Source organism: Calypte anna, chromosome 1 (genome assembly GCF_003957555.1).
Source record: "Calypte anna isolate BGI_N300 chromosome 1, bCalAnn1_v1.p, whole genome shotgun sequence".
Classification (NCBI taxonomy): Eukaryota; Metazoa; Chordata; class Aves; order Apodiformes; family Trochilidae; genus Calypte; species Calypte anna.
Window position 1 is genome coordinate 2,150,001 of NC_044244.1, and position 18,231 is coordinate 2,168,231.

At 43.7% G+C, this 18,231-nt stretch overlaps 1 protein-coding gene across 2 annotated transcripts in view; it reads left to right on the top strand.

The window, feature by feature from the left end:
• Nucleotides 1-13,668, top strand: part of CHCHD3 (coiled-coil-helix-coiled-coil-helix domain containing 3) — a 194,554-nt gene extending 180,886 nt beyond the window's left edge. The window contains exons 7-8 of one of the 2 annotated variants that reach the window (XM_008493056.2): nucleotides 5,259-5,394; nucleotides 12,964-13,668. In XM_008493056.2, the coding sequence (XP_008491278.1) occupies nucleotides 5,259-5,394; nucleotides 12,964-12,990 (163 nt within the window). In that variant the 3' untranslated portion in view covers nucleotides 12,991-13,668. The remainder of the gene's footprint in view (nucleotides 1-5,258; nucleotides 5,395-12,963) is intronic. The other variant, XM_030457356.1, reaches the window with a different exon arrangement.
• Nucleotides 13,669-18,231: the final 4,563 nt, after the last annotated feature.

An 18,231-nucleotide genomic window follows, 5' to 3' on the forward strand; every position in this document is an offset into this window, starting at 1 on the left:
AGGTTGTGCTGCATCATCTTGATGGACAAGGTGGGTGCTTGGTTCCCTTGGAGGTTTTTTTTTCCAGTGGATGGAAATATTCTGCTGGGGTGTGAGGTGCTGGAGGAGCAGCTGGGAAAGCAAAAGCAGAGCAAGAAATTGTAAACCTAATAAAAACACATTGGGACCAGCATTGCCAGGTGGTGTCTGGTGCAGAGCAGGCTGCTGTTCTTCTTGCTAAGAAAAGCATTTTAGATTTTATGTCTGTTGGTTCTGTAAAGATGTTATTGAGTTGTATGGAATGAGGATTGAGATCTGTCTGGCTTCCTGACAGTCCTGTTTCACTGCTACCTTGTGTGTTTTCCCTTGAGTTCAGCTGTCAAATTCCCAAGTGATTAAAAAAAAAAAGAATAAGGGGACACTTTCCTTGCCACGTGTCCCAGAATCCAGATTTCTCTCCCAAGATATGGGATAATTAAGGGAATGAACTTCCTGCTTGAAGCAGGGTCAGCATGGGGACCAAACCAGCTTGTTTTATCCAATCAGGTATTCAAACCTCCACATTTTTACTACAGATTCCACATAATCACTGAGTTTGCACTAAAACCTTTTAACTTTACAACCATTTTTTTTTATACAAGCTTTTTCTTCAGTCAAACCCCACAGACCTTTAAATGATTCTGTTAAATTCCCCTTCTAAGAACATGAGAGAAGTTCTCTATTAGTTTATTTCCTCTTTGAGGAGTTTCCTTGCTCTTGGCTGTTCCTGCCCATCCATCTGAGAGTCCTGTCATCCAAACAGAAATCAATCCCAACCCCTTTGCTGGGGTTACCATAATGGATGTTGCAACCTCCTTCCCTAAATGGGAGATCCTGCAGCACGTGGTTTCCAGCCATCTAATGTGAGCCAGTAATCTCATTTAGTCTTTTCCCAAAAGTCCAAATAGTGCATTAGGGTGGTGTAACAAGCACAGCAGATCAATACAGAGATGGTGCTCTCCTTCAATGGATTAATCCAAGAAAATGGACTTGAAAACCACAGTCGTTTTGTTTGGAAAAGACCTTTAATATCACCCTTGTCCAGCTGTTAACCCAGCACTTCCAAGATCACTGCTAAACCATGGCCCTCAGAACCACAGCTTTGAAATCCCTCCAGGGATGGGGACTCCACCTCTGCCCTGGGCAGCCTGGGCTTGGCCTGACAACACTTTCAGAGAAGAAATTGTTCTTAGTATCCAATCTAAACCTCCCCTGGGACAACTTGAGGCCATTTCCTTTTGTCCTGTTGCTTACCTGGGAGCAGACACCCACCCACCCTCCCCTCAGCATCCTTTTAGGAAGTTGTAGGGAGTGAGATCTCTCCTCTGTCTCCTTTTCTCCAGGATAAATGTCCCCCATTCCCTCAGCCACTCCTCATAACTTTTGTGCTCCCAGACCCTTCCTCAGCTCCATTGCCCTTCTCTGGACATGCTCCAGACCCTCAATGTCCTTCTTGTCATGAAGAGTCCAAAACTGACTCCAGGAATTGAGCTGTAACCTCCCCAGGGGCAAGGACAGCAGGATGCTCCCTGCCCTGGTCCTGCTGGCCCTCCCTTGAGGAAGGTGGCCCTTGGTGGTGACCTGTGTCAGGTCTAAAGTGCCTGGAAGGACATTTAGTCCTGGAAAAAGACCAGTGAAAAGTCATAGTGTGAAAACAAATAACTGTGGGACAGGAGACACCAAGTCTGAGTGAGGCTCCAGTGTGGTTGGCAATGTCAAGAATCCATTGAAACATTCCAATAAAGAAAATGTGGACTTGGAATGATCACTGGTGGCACAGCCCAGGGAAGAAAAGCAATCAGGAAAAGCTCCTTAATGTGGAGTCTCCAAGGAACCCACTTGGAAATGTTCCTGTGTGACCTAGAGGAGGTGATCCTGCTCTTGCAGGCGTTTGGACTCAATGATCTTTAGAGGTTCCTTCCAACCCTCTGTGATTCTGTGAATGTGGGTTAAAATATCCCTGTTGCAATGGCTTTAAAAACATTTAAAGAATTCATGTAGCAAGGGTACAGCTGCCCATTTCTTTACCTCTTCACCTTTACCCAATAGCCTCTATGAAATCACTTTTAAATCCTATTTTTTGTTAACCCATACTCTCTTGTATTGCTTTATCAATCCAGACCAGGGTTTCAGGCATTTTAAAGGAGCTCTGCTTTTAGCTGAACCAAAATCATCACCATTGTGAGTCTGAGGTCTACAAAGAGCCTTACCTGGTTTTTATTTCTCATACTCCATCCTCATACAGACCTTGCCCATAAGCAGGTGGCATGCAGCAGTCTCTGGTCATACATTTTGATGCCTGCCACACTTTTGAAGTGCTTACTGATATCAGCAGAGCAGGGATTAAGGGAAAATCCTCCTCTGTAAGAGCCTACAGAAGTCTGAACTTTAGATCATAAAGCCTGGAAGCACCTGGGACTGCATTTAAATTCCATTTTTAGGCATCTCACAGATGTACAGTAATGAATGAAAAGAGTAAGAGGGATGTTTTATATTGGTATATACTGTAAAATCAAGGCAGCTTAACATTCCTGTTTCTTTTTTTTTTTCTGTTACTACATCTTGAGTGGTTGCCAAGAACTTGATTCCCCAAAGGAACAGGATTGTGCTTCATGTTTCACTTTCTTACTGTGGTAAAACAGGGATCTGTCTTGGCCAGTCAGCAAAATCAGAAGGAACAGAATATTAAACTGAGGATACTGTGGATGACAAATCTTGGGGGGTTTATGACTTTACCAAGCTAAAAATAATGTGGGTTGAAATGGATGCTGGAGCAGCCACTGTCAGGGTAGAGGGGAAGATGTGTTACATACACAGTTCATGCACATAAATAAAAGGCTTCTTTTCAAGGCATGTGAACTGTAAATAGTTTTCTAAATTTCCATCTGTAGTTTGTTTTTTGGGTTTTTTCTGCCCTTGAAATATTTTCTCTTTGGTGTGATAAGTGGTTTAACTGAGATTTGTTTGGCTCTTCTAGAAAGGAGGACCTGAAACAGTGTTTATAAAGTAATTATGAAGTATTTATAAAGCATTTATAAAGTAAAAGTCCAGGTAGCTTTAAATTTCAGTGGACATCTCATCTCTGAAACATTTCACCAACTGCCTGACTTTGGAAACAGATGGAACCTTAATTCTGTGGCTCTGTCAATGTGGATAACATTTCATAAATTAATGCAAATTACAAGATTTTTGGCTGGGTTTTCCAAGATGGACTAAAGAAGCCTCTATGTGTAGCACATCAGGCAAAAGGATGGTGAGAGTAATGAATCCACAGAGTAAAGAGACAAAATTCCTGAAAAATTCCACATCTGGTGTCAGGATTAGAATTAAGGTGATGGTAGCAGGGATTTTATGGTCTGGAGATCAGCCCAATGGGTGAGTTCCTCTTTTTCAGGAGCAGTTTTTAATAAATACCAAGGTGCTGTGGCATTCCAAGATGAGATGGCATGATGTGGCCATAGGGTTACACAGCAGGAAAACTTTCCTGGGGTTCTGGGGTTGTGTAATGAAGGTGAATTCAGAAATGCTTCATCATAGCTGGGATCTTCAGGTGTGCTCGTGTGAAGCTGGAGATTGATTTTCTCTGGATCAGGAGGACACTTGTGGTCCTAAAAGACAAACATTGGCAGCTCACATTGATATTTGCATGTGGTCTTACTGATTTAGAACCCAACAAGCTCTAGAAACAGCATTTCCTCTGGACCAAGAGGTCCTAAAAGACAAACTTTGGCAGCTCACATTGATGTTTGTTTTGGTCTTGGCAATTTAGAACCTAACTAGCTCTAGAAACAGCATTTCCTTTGGATCAGGAGGACACTGGTGGTCCTAAAAGACAAACATTGGCAGCTCACATTGATATTTGCATGTGGTATTACTGATTTAGAACCCAACAAGCTCTAGAAACAGCATTTCCTCTGGATCAAGAGGTCCTAAAAGACAAACTTTGGCAGCTCACATTGATGTTTGTTTTGGTCTTAGCAATTTAGAACCTAACTAGCTCTAGAAACAGCATTTCCTTTGGATCAGGAGGACACTGGTGGTCCCAAAAGACAAACTTTGGCAGCTCACATTAATGTTTGCATCTGGTCTTAGACATTTAGAACTCAACGAGCTCTAGAAACAGCAATTCCTCTGGATCAAGAGGTCCTAAAAGACAAACTCTGGCAGCTCACATTGATGTTTGCATATGGTCTTACTGATTTAGAACCCAACAAGCTCTAGAAACACCATTTCCTCTGGATCAGGAGGACACTGGTGGTTCTAAGACAAACATTGGCAGCTCACATTGATATTTGCATGTGGTATTACTGATTTAGAACCCAACAAACTCTAGAAACAGCATTTCCTCTGGATCAAGAGGTCCTAAAAGACAAACTTTGGCAGCTCACACTGATGTTTATTTTGGTCTTAGAAATTTAGAACTCAACTAGCTCTAGAAACAGCATTTCCTCTGGATCAGGAGGACACTGGTTGTTCCTAAAAGACAAACTTTGGCAGCTCACATTAATGTTTGCATCTGGTCTTAGACATTTAGAACTCAATGAGCTCTAGAAACAGCAATTCCTCTGGATCAAGAGGTCCCAAAAGACAAAGTTTGGCAGCTCACATTGATGTTTGCATCTGGTCTTACTGATTTAGAACCCAACAAGCTCTAGAAACACCATTTCCTCTGGATCAGGAGGACACTGGTGGTTCTAAGACAAACATTGGCAGCTCACATTGATATTTGCATGTGGTATTACTGATTTAGAACCCAACAAGCTCTAGAAACAGCATTTCCTCTGGATCAAGAGGTCCTAAAAGACAAACTTTGGCAGCTCACACTGATGTTTATTTTGGTCTTAGAAATTTAGAACTCAACAAGCTCTAGAAACAGCATTTCCTCTGGATCAGGAAGTCCTAAAAGACAAACTTTGGCAGCTCACATTGATGTTTGCTTTTGGTCTTAGAAATTTAGAACCCAATGAGCTCTAGAAACAGCAATTCCTCTGGATCAAGAGGTCCTAAAAGACAAACTTTGGCAGCTCACACTGATGTTTGCACCTAGTTTTACCAATTTAGAACCCAACAAGCTCTAGAAACACCATTTCTTTAACACACCATAACTCCAAAGTGTTTTCCTTCACTTCCACTGGTTTCCTTCTTTAAGAAAAATAACTGGGGGGAAAAAAAAAATGTTTGGCATCCTTCCTGAAATCCTTTTGAGCAGGAAACTGAGAAGTTCTTTTCTCTTGCCCCAGGCGCTATGAGTCTCACCCCATCTGCACTGATCTGCAGGACAAAATTCTACAATGTTATCGCCAGCACCCTCAGGAGACCCTCAGCTGCTCTGCCCTGGCCAGCCAGTACCTGCATTGTGTCAACCATGCCAAACAGGTGAGTGAGAAATATTCCTGCTGATGGAATGAAAAAAGAGCAGGACCATTGGATTCTCAACTCAAGTGGGGTTCCAAAGCAGTCCAGTTCTCAGTCTGTGTGTTCTCGTGAGCTCACTTGCAATTTATTTAAATGCTAAGGTTTCTATCTCTGGTGTTTAGAGGCTCTTGCTGCTGGCAGATGTTTCCTGGTATCTTCAGTTTTAACAGTAAAACAAGAAGATTAAATGATGTGGCACTGTTTTTCCTCAGTATGACAAATGAATGTCTCAGCTGATTGCTCACCAGCTGGAAGTCTCAGTTATATTTTTGTGTTATGCTCTCTGAGAGTCTGATGCTGCCCTTTATCTCATCTTGCTCTCCTCTCATGCAGTTTTCTAGGGTATGGGTTGTTACTGGGGATGAAAACCTTTGTGATTTATTAGGGCACCATAAGGGAAAATGATAGTGGGACTCCTAGATTTCAATTAAAAGAAGATGAAATTTTTAATTATTATTAAGGCAGCTGGAAGTGTGCTTCCAGACCATGTGGGCAGTATATGTAAAAAGTGCATCAGTAGATCTGTTGATCTTTATTCCTGTTAAAATCAATGATTTAATATTAGCCCATGTGAAAACACAGGCTCTGATGTGTTAGCAGAGCCCCAGCAACTGTGTCTAGAATTTGCTAATTATAATAATTTCCACTGGAGTTAATTCTGCTTGGGCAGAAAGTATTAAGACTTTGGCTATAATTGTTCTCAGTGACTTTTTTTTTATTATTTTTTTGCTGTTACACTGGTTCAGTCTTTGCTTTTGTGTTACAGAAGATCTGGAGTTAATGCTGTTCATGGTCTACTGCAATGTGGGAGATAATGGTTGCATGGCAGTGCTAAAGCTATTCCTCAATCTCTGGTGCTTAATACATTTGTGTGCTGTTATTATTTTATTTTTTATATAATTGGTATTATATACTTTTTACCCAAGCAGCCTGGCTGATGTGGCAGTGCTGAAAGAGAAGTTTAGCTCTGGTGTGGTTGTTCTCAGAACATAACAGGACAAGGACAATTTGGCTGGCTGGGCAGCTCTAAAATGACTGTAAAATCATAGAATGATTTGGCTTGGAAAAAATCTACAAGCTCAAGTCCAACCATTAACCCAGCACTGCCAAGGCCACCACTAACCCATGGCCCTCAGCATCTTTTAAACATCTCCAGGGATGAGGGCTCCACCCTGGGCAGCCTGGGCCAGGGCCTGACAACCCTTTCAGGGAAGAAATTCCTCCAAATATCATAGAATCATAGAATCATAGAATTGGCTGGGTTGGAAGGGACCTCAGAGATCATCGACTCCAACCCTTGAACCACCGTTGCGGTTGCTAGACCATGGCACTCAGTGCCACATCCAGGCTCTTTTGAAATATCTCCAGACACGGAGAATCCACTACTTCCCTGGGCAGCCCATTCCAATGCCTGATCACCCTCTCCAGAAAGAAATTCTTTCGAATCTCCAACCTAAACCTCCCCTGGCACAACTTGAGACCCTGCCCTCTTGTCTTGCTGAGAGTTGCCTGGGAAAAGAGCCCAACCCCCCCCTGGCTCCAACCTCCTTTGAGGGAGTTGGAGAGAGTGATGAGGTCTCCCCTGAGCCTCCTCTTCTCCAGCCTCAACACCCCCAGCTCCCTCAGCCTCTCCTCATAGGATCTGTGCTCCAGTCCCTTCCCCAGCCCAGTTGCCTCCTTTGGACCTGCTCCAGCACCTCAATCTCCTTCCTGAGCTGAGGGGCCCAGAACTGGACACAGGACTCAAGCTGTGGCCTCCCCAGAGCTGAGCACAGGGGCAGAATCCCTTCCCTGGACCTGCTGGCCACGCTGTTCCTGAGCCAGCCCAGGATGCCATTGGCCTTCTTGGCCACCTGGGCACACTGCTGGCTCCTCTTCAGCTTCCTGGCAATCCAGACTCCCAGGTCCCTTTCTGTCACTCTGTGCCCAGCCTGGAGCTCCCCATGGGGTTGTTGTGGCCAAAGTGCAGGACCCGGCCCTTGGAATGTTGAACCTCATCCCATTGGAATCAGCCCAACTTTCCAGTCTGTCCAGGTCCCTCTGCAGAGCCCTCCTGCCTTCCAGCTGATCCACACTCCCCCCCAGCCTCCAATCTAAACCTCTCCTGGTGCAACTTGAGGCCATTTCCTTTTGTCCCATTGCTTGTTGTTTGGTAGAAGAGACCAAAGACCACCCCCAGCTCCCCCAAATCTCCTTCCAGGGAGTTGTGGAGAGTGAGAAAATCTCCCTTCAGCCTCCTTTTCTCCAGACTAAACACCCCCAGGTCCCTCAGCTGCTCTAGATCATTCATCATCTTTGTTTTTTATTTTTTATTCCATTTTATTTTTTATTCCCACTGTGGCAAGCAATAATCAGTGTCTATATTTATTTTTTTCTAACTTTTCCTTTAGTGTGATTTCTGTATCCTAAAATCCAGTCTGAAGTTACTGGGCCATGGGTAGGTTTGAGACAACTTAAAAAACAGGCCAGTGAATAATATTGTTATGTAGTGGTCTAGAATTTCACTGTGGAATATCTGGAACACTAAGTTACTGTGTTTTAAATTTTATATTCTTTTTTAAAGTAACTAAAAAAAAATGAGATGAATTACTTATACAGGGCTGTACCTAAAGTTTGTATTTGAGAGGAGTTTCTGCAGAAGACTGAGGATGAATTAATTCATGTTCAGAAGGTGCAGGAAAATGAAATTGCATAAATATGAGCATTAGGTTTTTGAACCCTTTTAAACACCTTTTTTTTTGTTGAAAATCTTCAAGCAAGCCTGTCAAGTAGTTAAAAGTGTTTCCTAAATGTTTCTCATTCTCTTCCATACGTGCTTCAAGATGAGAATTCTCTCTTTATGATAACAGAGGAGAAGAAGCCTTTTATGATGGAAATATTTGCAACAATTGTTTTTCATAGTGAACATCAGTCCTCCACAGCTCTAGCTGTAATTGTAATTATTTTTACTCACTCATTGCCCAGAAGTCCAGGGGAAGAGTTACTTGGAAATAATTGCTAAACACTCTTATAAAATCCTGCAAAATTACCTGGTGTGTGTGTGTGCTGGGTTGGAAGGCAGAGGAGTGGGATAAATTGCAGGTTCAGAAATGAAAAAGTTAACTGACACTGGCTACAAGGAACAAACAAAGAGGAAAATTTGCTAGAGGGAATAGACCAAGATATTGAAAACCAAATAACTTAACTAATCCGATTTCCTGGCAGTGAGTCTGGGCACTTGTGCTCAGGCTGAGCACACTCTGTGCTTTTCATAAATTGAATTTATTGACTCCTCTTTCCTTCCTATCTTGCTTATAATTATCTCGCCCTCTCTTCTCTATGTTCCTTATTTCTCATCCTGTCTGTAATCTCATGTCTCTATCTGTCCTTTTCTCCCCTTGTTAGGAAGGCCCAGAGAGCTGTTAATTCAGAGGAGTTTGACACCTTGTTGTATCTTCACTTTAAATCTTCTCCCCAACTCACGAGGAGCTAGGGAGAGAAATTAAACTCTATTATTAATGCTTCCATTTTATTATCATAGTCACAGAGAGCAAAACCTCCTTAATGGAGCCATTAAGGGGAAGATATTAGGACTGTCTGTGGCATTTATTTGTGCTCCCACTGCTGAAGTAACTCCAGCCAGACCATCCACTGTACTAACACAAACCTTCCAGTGGCATTTTTATCACTTATCCAAGTCTACCATCCACTGATATGGATGAGGTGGCTGCTAAAATACCCTGATTTTATTTTTATATATATATATATATTTATTTTTTAATTTCCCCTGGGCTACAGGGAGTCCTAATTCCTATATAGAAACACAACCAGACTGTAGTTTAATGAAGTCTCTGCAATAGGTTCCTGTGGGACCACTGAATTTTGGAGGGATTCAAGTCTCTGCTGGCAGGTGAGATTTGAAAGTATTTCAAAGAATGAGACCAGTGACTGCTGGTGTCTGACAGCCTGGCTACAAACTTATCCTTCAGCCTCTTCAGCCTTCTGCAACCATTATTTTAATTTGTAGGATGGAGTGGTCCTTAATCATGTGTCCTAGTCAGAATAAAACCATTATTTTAGCCCCAATCCTCCAGTGTTTTTACTAGAGTCTATTTTCCAGTCCAATGGAGAAATCTGTGTGAGTGTAGCTGGAAACACTGAACTGAAACACAATAAAAATCCTTGGCTTTTATGGCCACCATTTAATACCACCTTAAATGCTGGAAGTTGAGTATGGAAGAGTTATGCCTGCATTGGTCTTATGAAAAAAGCAGAAGGTAAATATTTTAAATACATGATTTTTTTAGGTGATGTTAAATGTCATGAGTCAGTAAAGAATACTAAAAACTCCCCAATATGCAGACAAAAACCTAAGCAACCCTTGGGACTTCCTGATTTCATAGAATCATAGAGTTTGTCTGAAGATGAAATTTTCTGGGCAGAAATATTCATGGGATGAACAAATACCCGTGACTTTTTTTTTTTCCTTAGGACACTAAATAAAAGTAACACACTTCTTCTTAGATCTTTTGGGAATTTCCTGCCTTAACTTATGCAGTGCTGAATTTCTGTAAAGTTAATATTCAGCCCAGCAATGGCTTCGAGCAAGTTTCTGTAATACCACTGCAAAAAGAGTCTTCCAGGTAAAGTAACCTTTATCAGGTTTACAGAAATCTCCATGGGGATGCTGTCAAACTGAGGTTGAAGATTTGGTTAACTAATAAAAGTTTCCCTTATTTTTGTTTGCAGCAGCACATAGGGAGCATAAAAAGAAGCAACTCCTTTTTTATTTTTTCAGCAGGTACTTCTCTACCATGGGTTCTGGAGGATATTTCTGTGACCACAAAGACTTTTCCCATCTTTTCATGTGCTTGCTGTCCTGCTCCTTGCAGGACATCTCTTAATCCTTACTGTTTGATCTAGTTGAATGGTTTGCCAGGTTATTTTTAGAAGTACCCTGAGAAGTTGGTTGAAAATATAGAGGACAACAGCTTTTCATTTCTCTTTATTTTTAATTTTCCTGAGCTCTAACTTCCATCACTCAGTGCAGTCCAGACTTGCAAGATGATGTGCCCTGTCTGGCCAGATACTTCTCAAATACCTAAATCATCTGCTTGTAGGTTTCCTGTAAGATTTTTTTGGGCTTCCTCCTGACATAAACCCTAAAAATTCACAGTTCCCTTCCAGTCACAAGGAAACTCATAATTTCTGTCTTCCCCATTTCATAGATTTTATAGGCAGTAACAAATTGATTGCCTTGGTCAGTGTCAAACTGTGAACACAGTGAACACAGATGACCTCCAGCATCCTTCTAGCTGCTCAGTCCCATGAGATCCCACTTTCTCCTCTCCTCGCTGCCCTAGACAAGTAGTATCCATACATACAGAAGAGCTTGCCAAGCCTCTCTCTATCATCTACCAACAGTCCTGGCTCCCTGGGGACATCCCAGATGACTGGAAGTTGGTGAATGTCACACCAATCCACAAAAAGGGATGGAAGGAGAACCTGGAAAACTACAGCCTAACCTCAGTGCCTGGCAGGGTTATGGAACAGATCATCCTCAGTGCAATCACACAGCACCTGCAGGATAGACAAGGGATCAGACCCAGCCAGCACGGGTTTAAAAAAGGCAGGTCCTGTCTGACCAACCTGAGCTCCTTTTATGATCAGCTGACCCCACTGGTGTGACCCCACAGCTCCCCACAGGGGAAGGCTGTGGATGTGGTCTACCTGGACTCCAGCAAAGTGTTTGACACCGCCTCCCACAGCATCCTCCTGAAAAAGCTGTCAGCCCACAGCTTGGACAGGAGCACCCTGTGCTGGGTTAGGAACTGGCTGGAGGGCCGGGCCCAGAGAGTGGTGCTGAACGGGGCTGCTTCCAGTTGGCAGCCGGTCACTAGTGGTGTCCCCCAGGGATCAGTGTTGGGCCCAGTTCTGTTCAATATCTTTATTGATGATTTAGATGAGGGGATTGAGTCCATCATCAGCAAGTTTGCAGATGACACTAAGCTGGGGGGAGTGTGGATCAGCTGGAAGGCAGGAGGGCTCTGCAGAGGGACCTGGACAGACTGGAGAGTTGGGCTGATTCCAACGGGATGAGGTTCAACATTCCAAGGGCCGGGTCCTGCACTTTGGCCACAACAACCCCATAGGGAGCTCCAGGCTGGGCACAGAGTGACAGAAAGGGACCTGGGAGTCTGGATTGCCAGGAAGCTGAACAGGAGCCAGCAGTGTGCCCAGGTGGCCAAGAAGGCCAATGGCATCCTGGGCTGGATCAGGAACAGTGTGGCCAGCAGGTCCAGGGAAGGGATTCTGCACCTGTGCTCAGCTCTGGTGAAGCCACATCTTGAGTCCTGTGTCCAGTTCTGGGCCCCTCAGCCCCTCAGGAAGGAGATTGAGGTGCTAGAGCAGGTCCAAAGGAGGCAACTGGGCTGGTGAAGGGACTGGAGCACAGATCCTGTGAGGAGAGGCTGAGGGAGCTGGGGGTGTTGAGGCTGGAGAAGAGGAGGCTCAGGGGAGACCTCATCACTCTCTCCAACTCCCTGAAAGGAGGTTGGAGCCAGGGGGGGGTTGGGCTCTTTTCCCAGGCAACTCTCAGCAAGAGAAGAGGGCAGGGTCTCAAGTTGTGCCAGGGGAGGTTTAGGTTGGAGATTAGAAAGAATTTCTTTCTGGAGAGGGTGATCAGGCATTGGAATGGACTGCCCAGGGAAGTAGTGGATTCTCCGTGTCTGGAGCTATTTCAAAAGAGCCTGGATGTGGCACTGAGTGCCATGGGCTGGGAACTGCAGTGGGAGTGGATCAAGGGTTGGACTTGATGATCTCTGAGGTCCCTTCCAACCCAGCCAGTTCTATGATTCTATGATTCTATGTGCTCGTTCCTTATTTTTAGATCAGGGCAGTAGTAAGTTCTTAGTAGAGCCCTAGAAACTGTCCTTGCAAGTCTATGTTTTCATGGTAGAGGCCAGGGACCACTCTGAAGAGTCAAGACCTTGATGGCAGAGCTCTGGCATGGCAGGAGGAATAACTCTTGGCTTACTACAGATCTGTAATTTTAATTCTTCATGGCCTGACCATGCTCTGGAGTTATTAATGAAGCACTGGGTCAGTGCAGTGTGTTCAGACTGTGAGTTTTTGATGATGGGGGAGGCATGTTGTGTTGTAGGACTTCAGGACCTATTTCCTTGAGTGTGTAATTGCTGGGAATGGGGTTTTATCTTACGCTAAGCACAGATATTTTAATTTCTTTAATAGCCATAGCACTAGAGCCATGAGAGCATTAGGATGGATAAAAAGGAATCATTACTGCAGCTCTTCAAGCCTCCAAATGGCTGGCTTGGAGAGTCCTCAAATTGCTTCATTCTGCTGCTGTGACTTGGCTCTGTGATGATGTCCCTGTTGACAATATTTCTTTTCCTGCATTGGTGTTTTAAAAACTGCAAATCCTGGAAAGGCATTTTAGCCAAACTTCAGGGAGCCTCTGGAATAACTTTGAGTTACCAAAATATATGTTTCTCTCTCTCTCTTCCCCTTCCCTCTTGACTGTTCTCTTAGCAGAGCATGCTTGGGAGAGGAGGATAAAGGCATTGTCCAAATCAAGCACAAGACCATCAACTCTAATTTCAGCAGAAGAGCATTTTTTTCCCAAGAATGATACGACAGCCCATTTACAGGGCAGACCAATAAAGAGAAGAACTGGAAGAGCCATTTCAAGAGCAGCAGCCATCACAGCTCAATCAGTGTGGCCATTTGGAAAGCCAAGACCCGTATCTTATTCCATCAGAAACCGTACATGTTCAGTCTTAGTAAAACCCACTTATGGGTGATTGAAGGAAGGAAAAGAAAAGAACCTTTCACTGACCTTAGAAAAGGGAAATCTCCTTCAAATGCTGCTATTTCTTTGTAGAAACTTCTCACTGTCAAAGGGAATGGGGTATGTAACACTTGGTGTGCTGGGACGTGGTGGTACTTTGTGGGCAGGTCAGCTGCTGCTCCTGACTGTACAGCCTGGCTTCATTGCTGGCAGGAAAGTTTTCCCTAGGATGTCTAATGATGTAAATTGAGCTTTAATTTATTCCACAAATTATGTCACTTCATGAAGTCTCTCCCCAGGCCTTCTGCTGGAATGATGTTAATGATCTCTAACACTTCAGATGTAACATGGCCTTTATTTACATGAAACTATTCTGTTGTGCTCCTCACTCCTATCAAGTCCTGATGAATATGCCAACAATAAATACATTTTATGCACAAGACTGACACTTGAGTCTGTCTCTCTTTCCACTTCTCAGAGGTGGGTGGTGTTCCCTCAACGATGGCAATCCCGTTTTGCCAGCAGATGTTATTTCTGAAGCTTGAAAGCTTTTCTGCATCACCAACCTGGGTTTGGGGAAGGGAACTCACATAGAAGTCTTTTCCACCACAGCAACTGGAAAGGATCCCACGTGCTGGGATTCAAGGTTTGGAAGGTCCTTGTGAGTGAAAGGCCACAGCAGACCCAAAACTTCACACACTTCCTAAGCAAGCACCCAGTTTCTTTTAATTGATTTTTGTTCAGCTAACAACTGCAGCATTCATCTTAGCAGGCAATCTGAGAACAGACTTTTTTACACAATAGCAAGAGGAACAGTGTTAAATGAGCAAATGTGTCTAGACCCTTCTGCTGTTTGTTTACCTGTTCTGTTTCTCTAATTGGCTCCATCTGAACTGCATCCTACCCTACAACTGTGAGTGCACCTGCAGATCTCATTTCTATTCAAAATATTGCCAGTGATTCTCCTATTCTAATTATCAGGACACTTTGTGAGTACTATTTAATTAAGGGTTCTGTTTTGTTGGGGTTTTTTTTTATGCTGCAGAAGAGAGCTGGGGTTTTTTTGTTTGTTTTGTTTTGTTTTTTTTAACATGTGAAGCAACTGTAATATCTATAGGACAGGAAGATCCTGGAGTTCAGCATCAGGCACCAGGTAAACTGCTGGAGGGAAATAATAGGGACATAAGCAACGTGTTTACATGGGGACTTGCTGTAGTGTTTACAAATCAGCTAACTCACAAATTCTCCTCTATAATGTTCTCTTTTTGTAACAGAGAGCCAAGAAGCTGGCAGATCCATCCCTGCCAGACTTAGACTTGGCAGCCAAATGCAGCACAGAGGAAAAGCAGACGTTTTTAAAGCCAGATGATGCTGTAAAAGGAGAAGAGCTATGTCGGGAAGGAAGGTCTCTGTTATTGCCAAATGTTTATTGGTTTTTCCATCCTGACAGCCTTGAGCTATGGGAATCAGTCTTGCTTGCTTTGTTCCAACTGTGTTTCAGGCTTCATTTGAGATGTTGTGTTCTTTAAACGTCTTCTGTATCATCAGTAGTGGCATCTCTAGCATGGATTGCTTGAGCCTAGGGGGAAGCTGATTGCAGCAAACAGGGTCTAGGCTTTAAATTGTCCCTGTTGTGGACAACTTTTGCCTTGTAAGTCTGTCTTTGTCTTCTTCCTTCTCCCCACCTGCTGGGATGGATGTCAAGAAGGACACTGTTCTTTTCAAAACCGAGTTGAGAGATGAAGTTGAACATCACTGCTCCAGGAAGTAGTAGGTCTGCCTAAAATAGAGCCAGTTGCCATCTTTTGATTTAAAACTGAACTAATCACAGAGTAGTTTTGGTTGGAAAAAACCTTCTAGATCAAGTCCTACTCTTAACCCAGCACTGCCAAGTCCCCCACTAAACCATGTCCCTCAGCACCACATCTACCCAGCTTTTAAACACCTCCAGGGATGCTGATTCAGCCACCTCCCTGGAGAAGCTTTTCAGGGAAGAAATTGTTCCTAATCTCCAATCTAAACCTCCCTGGGTGCAACTTGAGGCCTTTTCCTCTCATCTATCACTTGTTACTTGGGAAAAGACACCAACACCCACCTCACTACAGTCTCCTTTCAGGGAGTTGTAGAGAGCAAGGTCTGCCCTCAGCTTCCTCTTCTCCAACCTAAACACCTTCAGTTCGCTCAGATGCTTCTCCTAAGAGTTGTGCTGTTATTTAATTATATTTTTGTAAAAAAAATGTTGTAAAAGCACCATTCATAGGATCTGGAGAAGCACAAGAAAGAGGAGTTTGTGTCTTTGTTGTGCTTACTCCTTATGGTGCTGGGGAGAAGAAAAAAATGCTGGGCCTGGTCTAACACTGGTCTTCCAGCAAAGACTTACCTTGTAGCTGCATTTCAAGATTGGAATGTTTGAATTTTCCCATTTTTTCTCTTTTTTTATGAATGGAAATCCTATGGGGAGGTCTCCTTCCTCCTCAAAAAAATAACCAGATCTCTCCAGAAGTGCTCACTGCCAAAGTGGAGAATTTGAATTCAACTTAATGGATCCTGATCTCAGAAGGGATGATGTTCTCTAGAGATTATAGATGAAGGCACAGATGCTCTTTACCCATGGTAGAGTCTCATTTCAGATGTTCCTGTTGGTCATTCCCAAGCCCTGACCAGCTGTAACCAAAGAGCAATTTTACCCAAGGTTTGAAATGTCAAAGCTGTATTGTAAGAGCTCAATCAAAGCTTTTCATTGTTCTTTGTTCAGGCTGTGGAACTAATCACAAGCCTTTCAATGGTGTCAAAATAATCACTGCTATCCTACTCCCATGTAATTTTGACTCTTTCAGATACAAGACTCCTTTTCCTCAGGAGCTCTGTGTGTCTGACAAGACACATCCCATTAACCAGCAGAGTTGGGGTTGGGTTTTTTCCACCTCTTAGGACATCCCTGTGTTAGAGTTTTAAGCAGCTGTTTGGAATTAGCTTTTATAGCTAAAAGATGGTTCTGGGTTGGGTAAGTCTGACAGCCACTGCTTTGTTCTCCTTTAAAGCCTGTGCCTTTCAGTCACCTCTAAAGAGGTGACTGGAGTTTCAAGTGGACTCCATCTGATGGAGTTCCATGCCATCTCCCAAGCAATAGGCAGGGGAGCCTTTCCCTTTTCAATCCTTTTTGTTTGCCTTTCCAAAGCAGCAGAAATTCTGTGCAATATTCTTTGCTGCAAACTGTTGCAAATGCTGCAAAGACTGATTGGGTCTGAGCAAGGCAAACCAATTATTTCTTTCTTTTTTTTTCACTAGGAGCATCTCAAGCTCCCTAACCAAAATCACCAGATACTTGTCCCATGCCAATTGATAACACTTTGCAGCTCACTTGCCCATATTAAAGGCTGTTTGATCAAGAGGGGGGTGTTGCCACCTAGATAAGGATTGGGATTTTGGAGCAGGCTTGAATTTTGAAAGCTGGTCAGTTCACAATTTGCAGAGGTTTGTGTTGAGCAAATTGGCTGAAGGCACAAGAGGAAGAACCATGGAAGGAAGGAGCAAGAGGGGACATGCACAACATGGGCATCCATGGAGTTCTCTCTGTGGTCAGGCTCTTGATGCAAAATCACCCATTGGGCACCATCAGCATTAATGGGACCATTTCTGCTCATGCTTTAAGAAGGATGATTCTTCCTTAAAGAGCTGGGGGCTCTTTTCAAGAGCTTTTTTCTTTTCAACATTGTCACATTGGAGTTCAGGAGAGCAGTGAGTGACTCTTGAGACCCTGGCTCTTGAGAGCCCAAGGCAAGATTCAAGTAGAGAGATGAAAAAACCAAAGCAGGAGTAAGCTTGGAGCAGGGAGAGGAGTTGACATTGATTTCATGTTGGGTTTTGCTGTTTTCAGCTCTGTTTTGGGGGAGGAACATCTGTCATCTCGAGTCACCTTCCTGTTCTCATTGGAGGGAGCAGAACTGATAGGGCCTGGAGCAAAGTGCATCTCCAGTTGGATCATCAGTGTGCTGGTCATCCCACAGATTGGTGCTGGGGATATTCCCACCGGAAAAACCTCTGTGCAGCAAAAGGTGCTGTTCCCTTCTGCCTGGCAGCAAAGTGGTCACTGCAGTGAAAACTTCCCTGCACCAGCCAAGGAATTTGGTCAGCTTCTACCCCATCCTGAGGAAGAGGGAGATGAGAGTAGGACCATGGTGTGAGGAGTCTTGAAGTCCCTGTGAAAAAGCCAGGCAGGTTCTCAGAGAGTGTGGGGCACTGAGCCAGGGCTCCCCTACAGGAATGTCAGCTCCATGTGAACAAAGAGGCTGGGTAATTAGAGAGGTAATTAGTTTGGTAATTACTAAAGTAATTAGTTTGCTTCTCTCTCAAGCCAGTAGCTGCTGCAAAGAGAACACTCAGGGAGCACCTTGAATTGCAGAGCTGCAGCATTAACCCCCCCCCCCAAAATTAACCCTTCTGCCACCTGCATGGCAAACAACACATGGATATTCAGCCAGGATGAATCCCAGATTCCTTGGGATTGGAAGGGACCTGAAAAACCATCCAGTTCCCACCCCCCTGCATGGGCAAGGACAAGGGTGTGAAAGGGGGAGATGAAGGAAGAATTTGCATTTCATCGCTTGGTTTTTGCAAAGTCAGCCTGGATATTCCTTGGGGGTGGCAAAAGTTTGGAAGAAATGGTGAGAGGGGGAAAAATACAGCAGCAGGAAATCTTAACTTGGGGAAGAAGAGCCTAATCAAAAATGTTTTTTCTAAACCTTCCTAATGTTTGTTCAAATGCAAGCACTGGATGATACTTGATTTTAGCATGAGGATGGAATTTGCTGTTTGCTCCAAAATGAGAAAGAAATCACAGAGTTGTTTGGATTGGAAGAAACTTTAAAGCTCATCCAGTTTTTTAAGGATGATGTACATCATGGCAAGCATTGACACCCAACAACTTCACCAGCAGAAACACCAAACTGGATGTTCTGCCCCTGGAAAGCTGTCTTCAGCCCCTCCATTCTCTTCTCCTGAATTTTGCC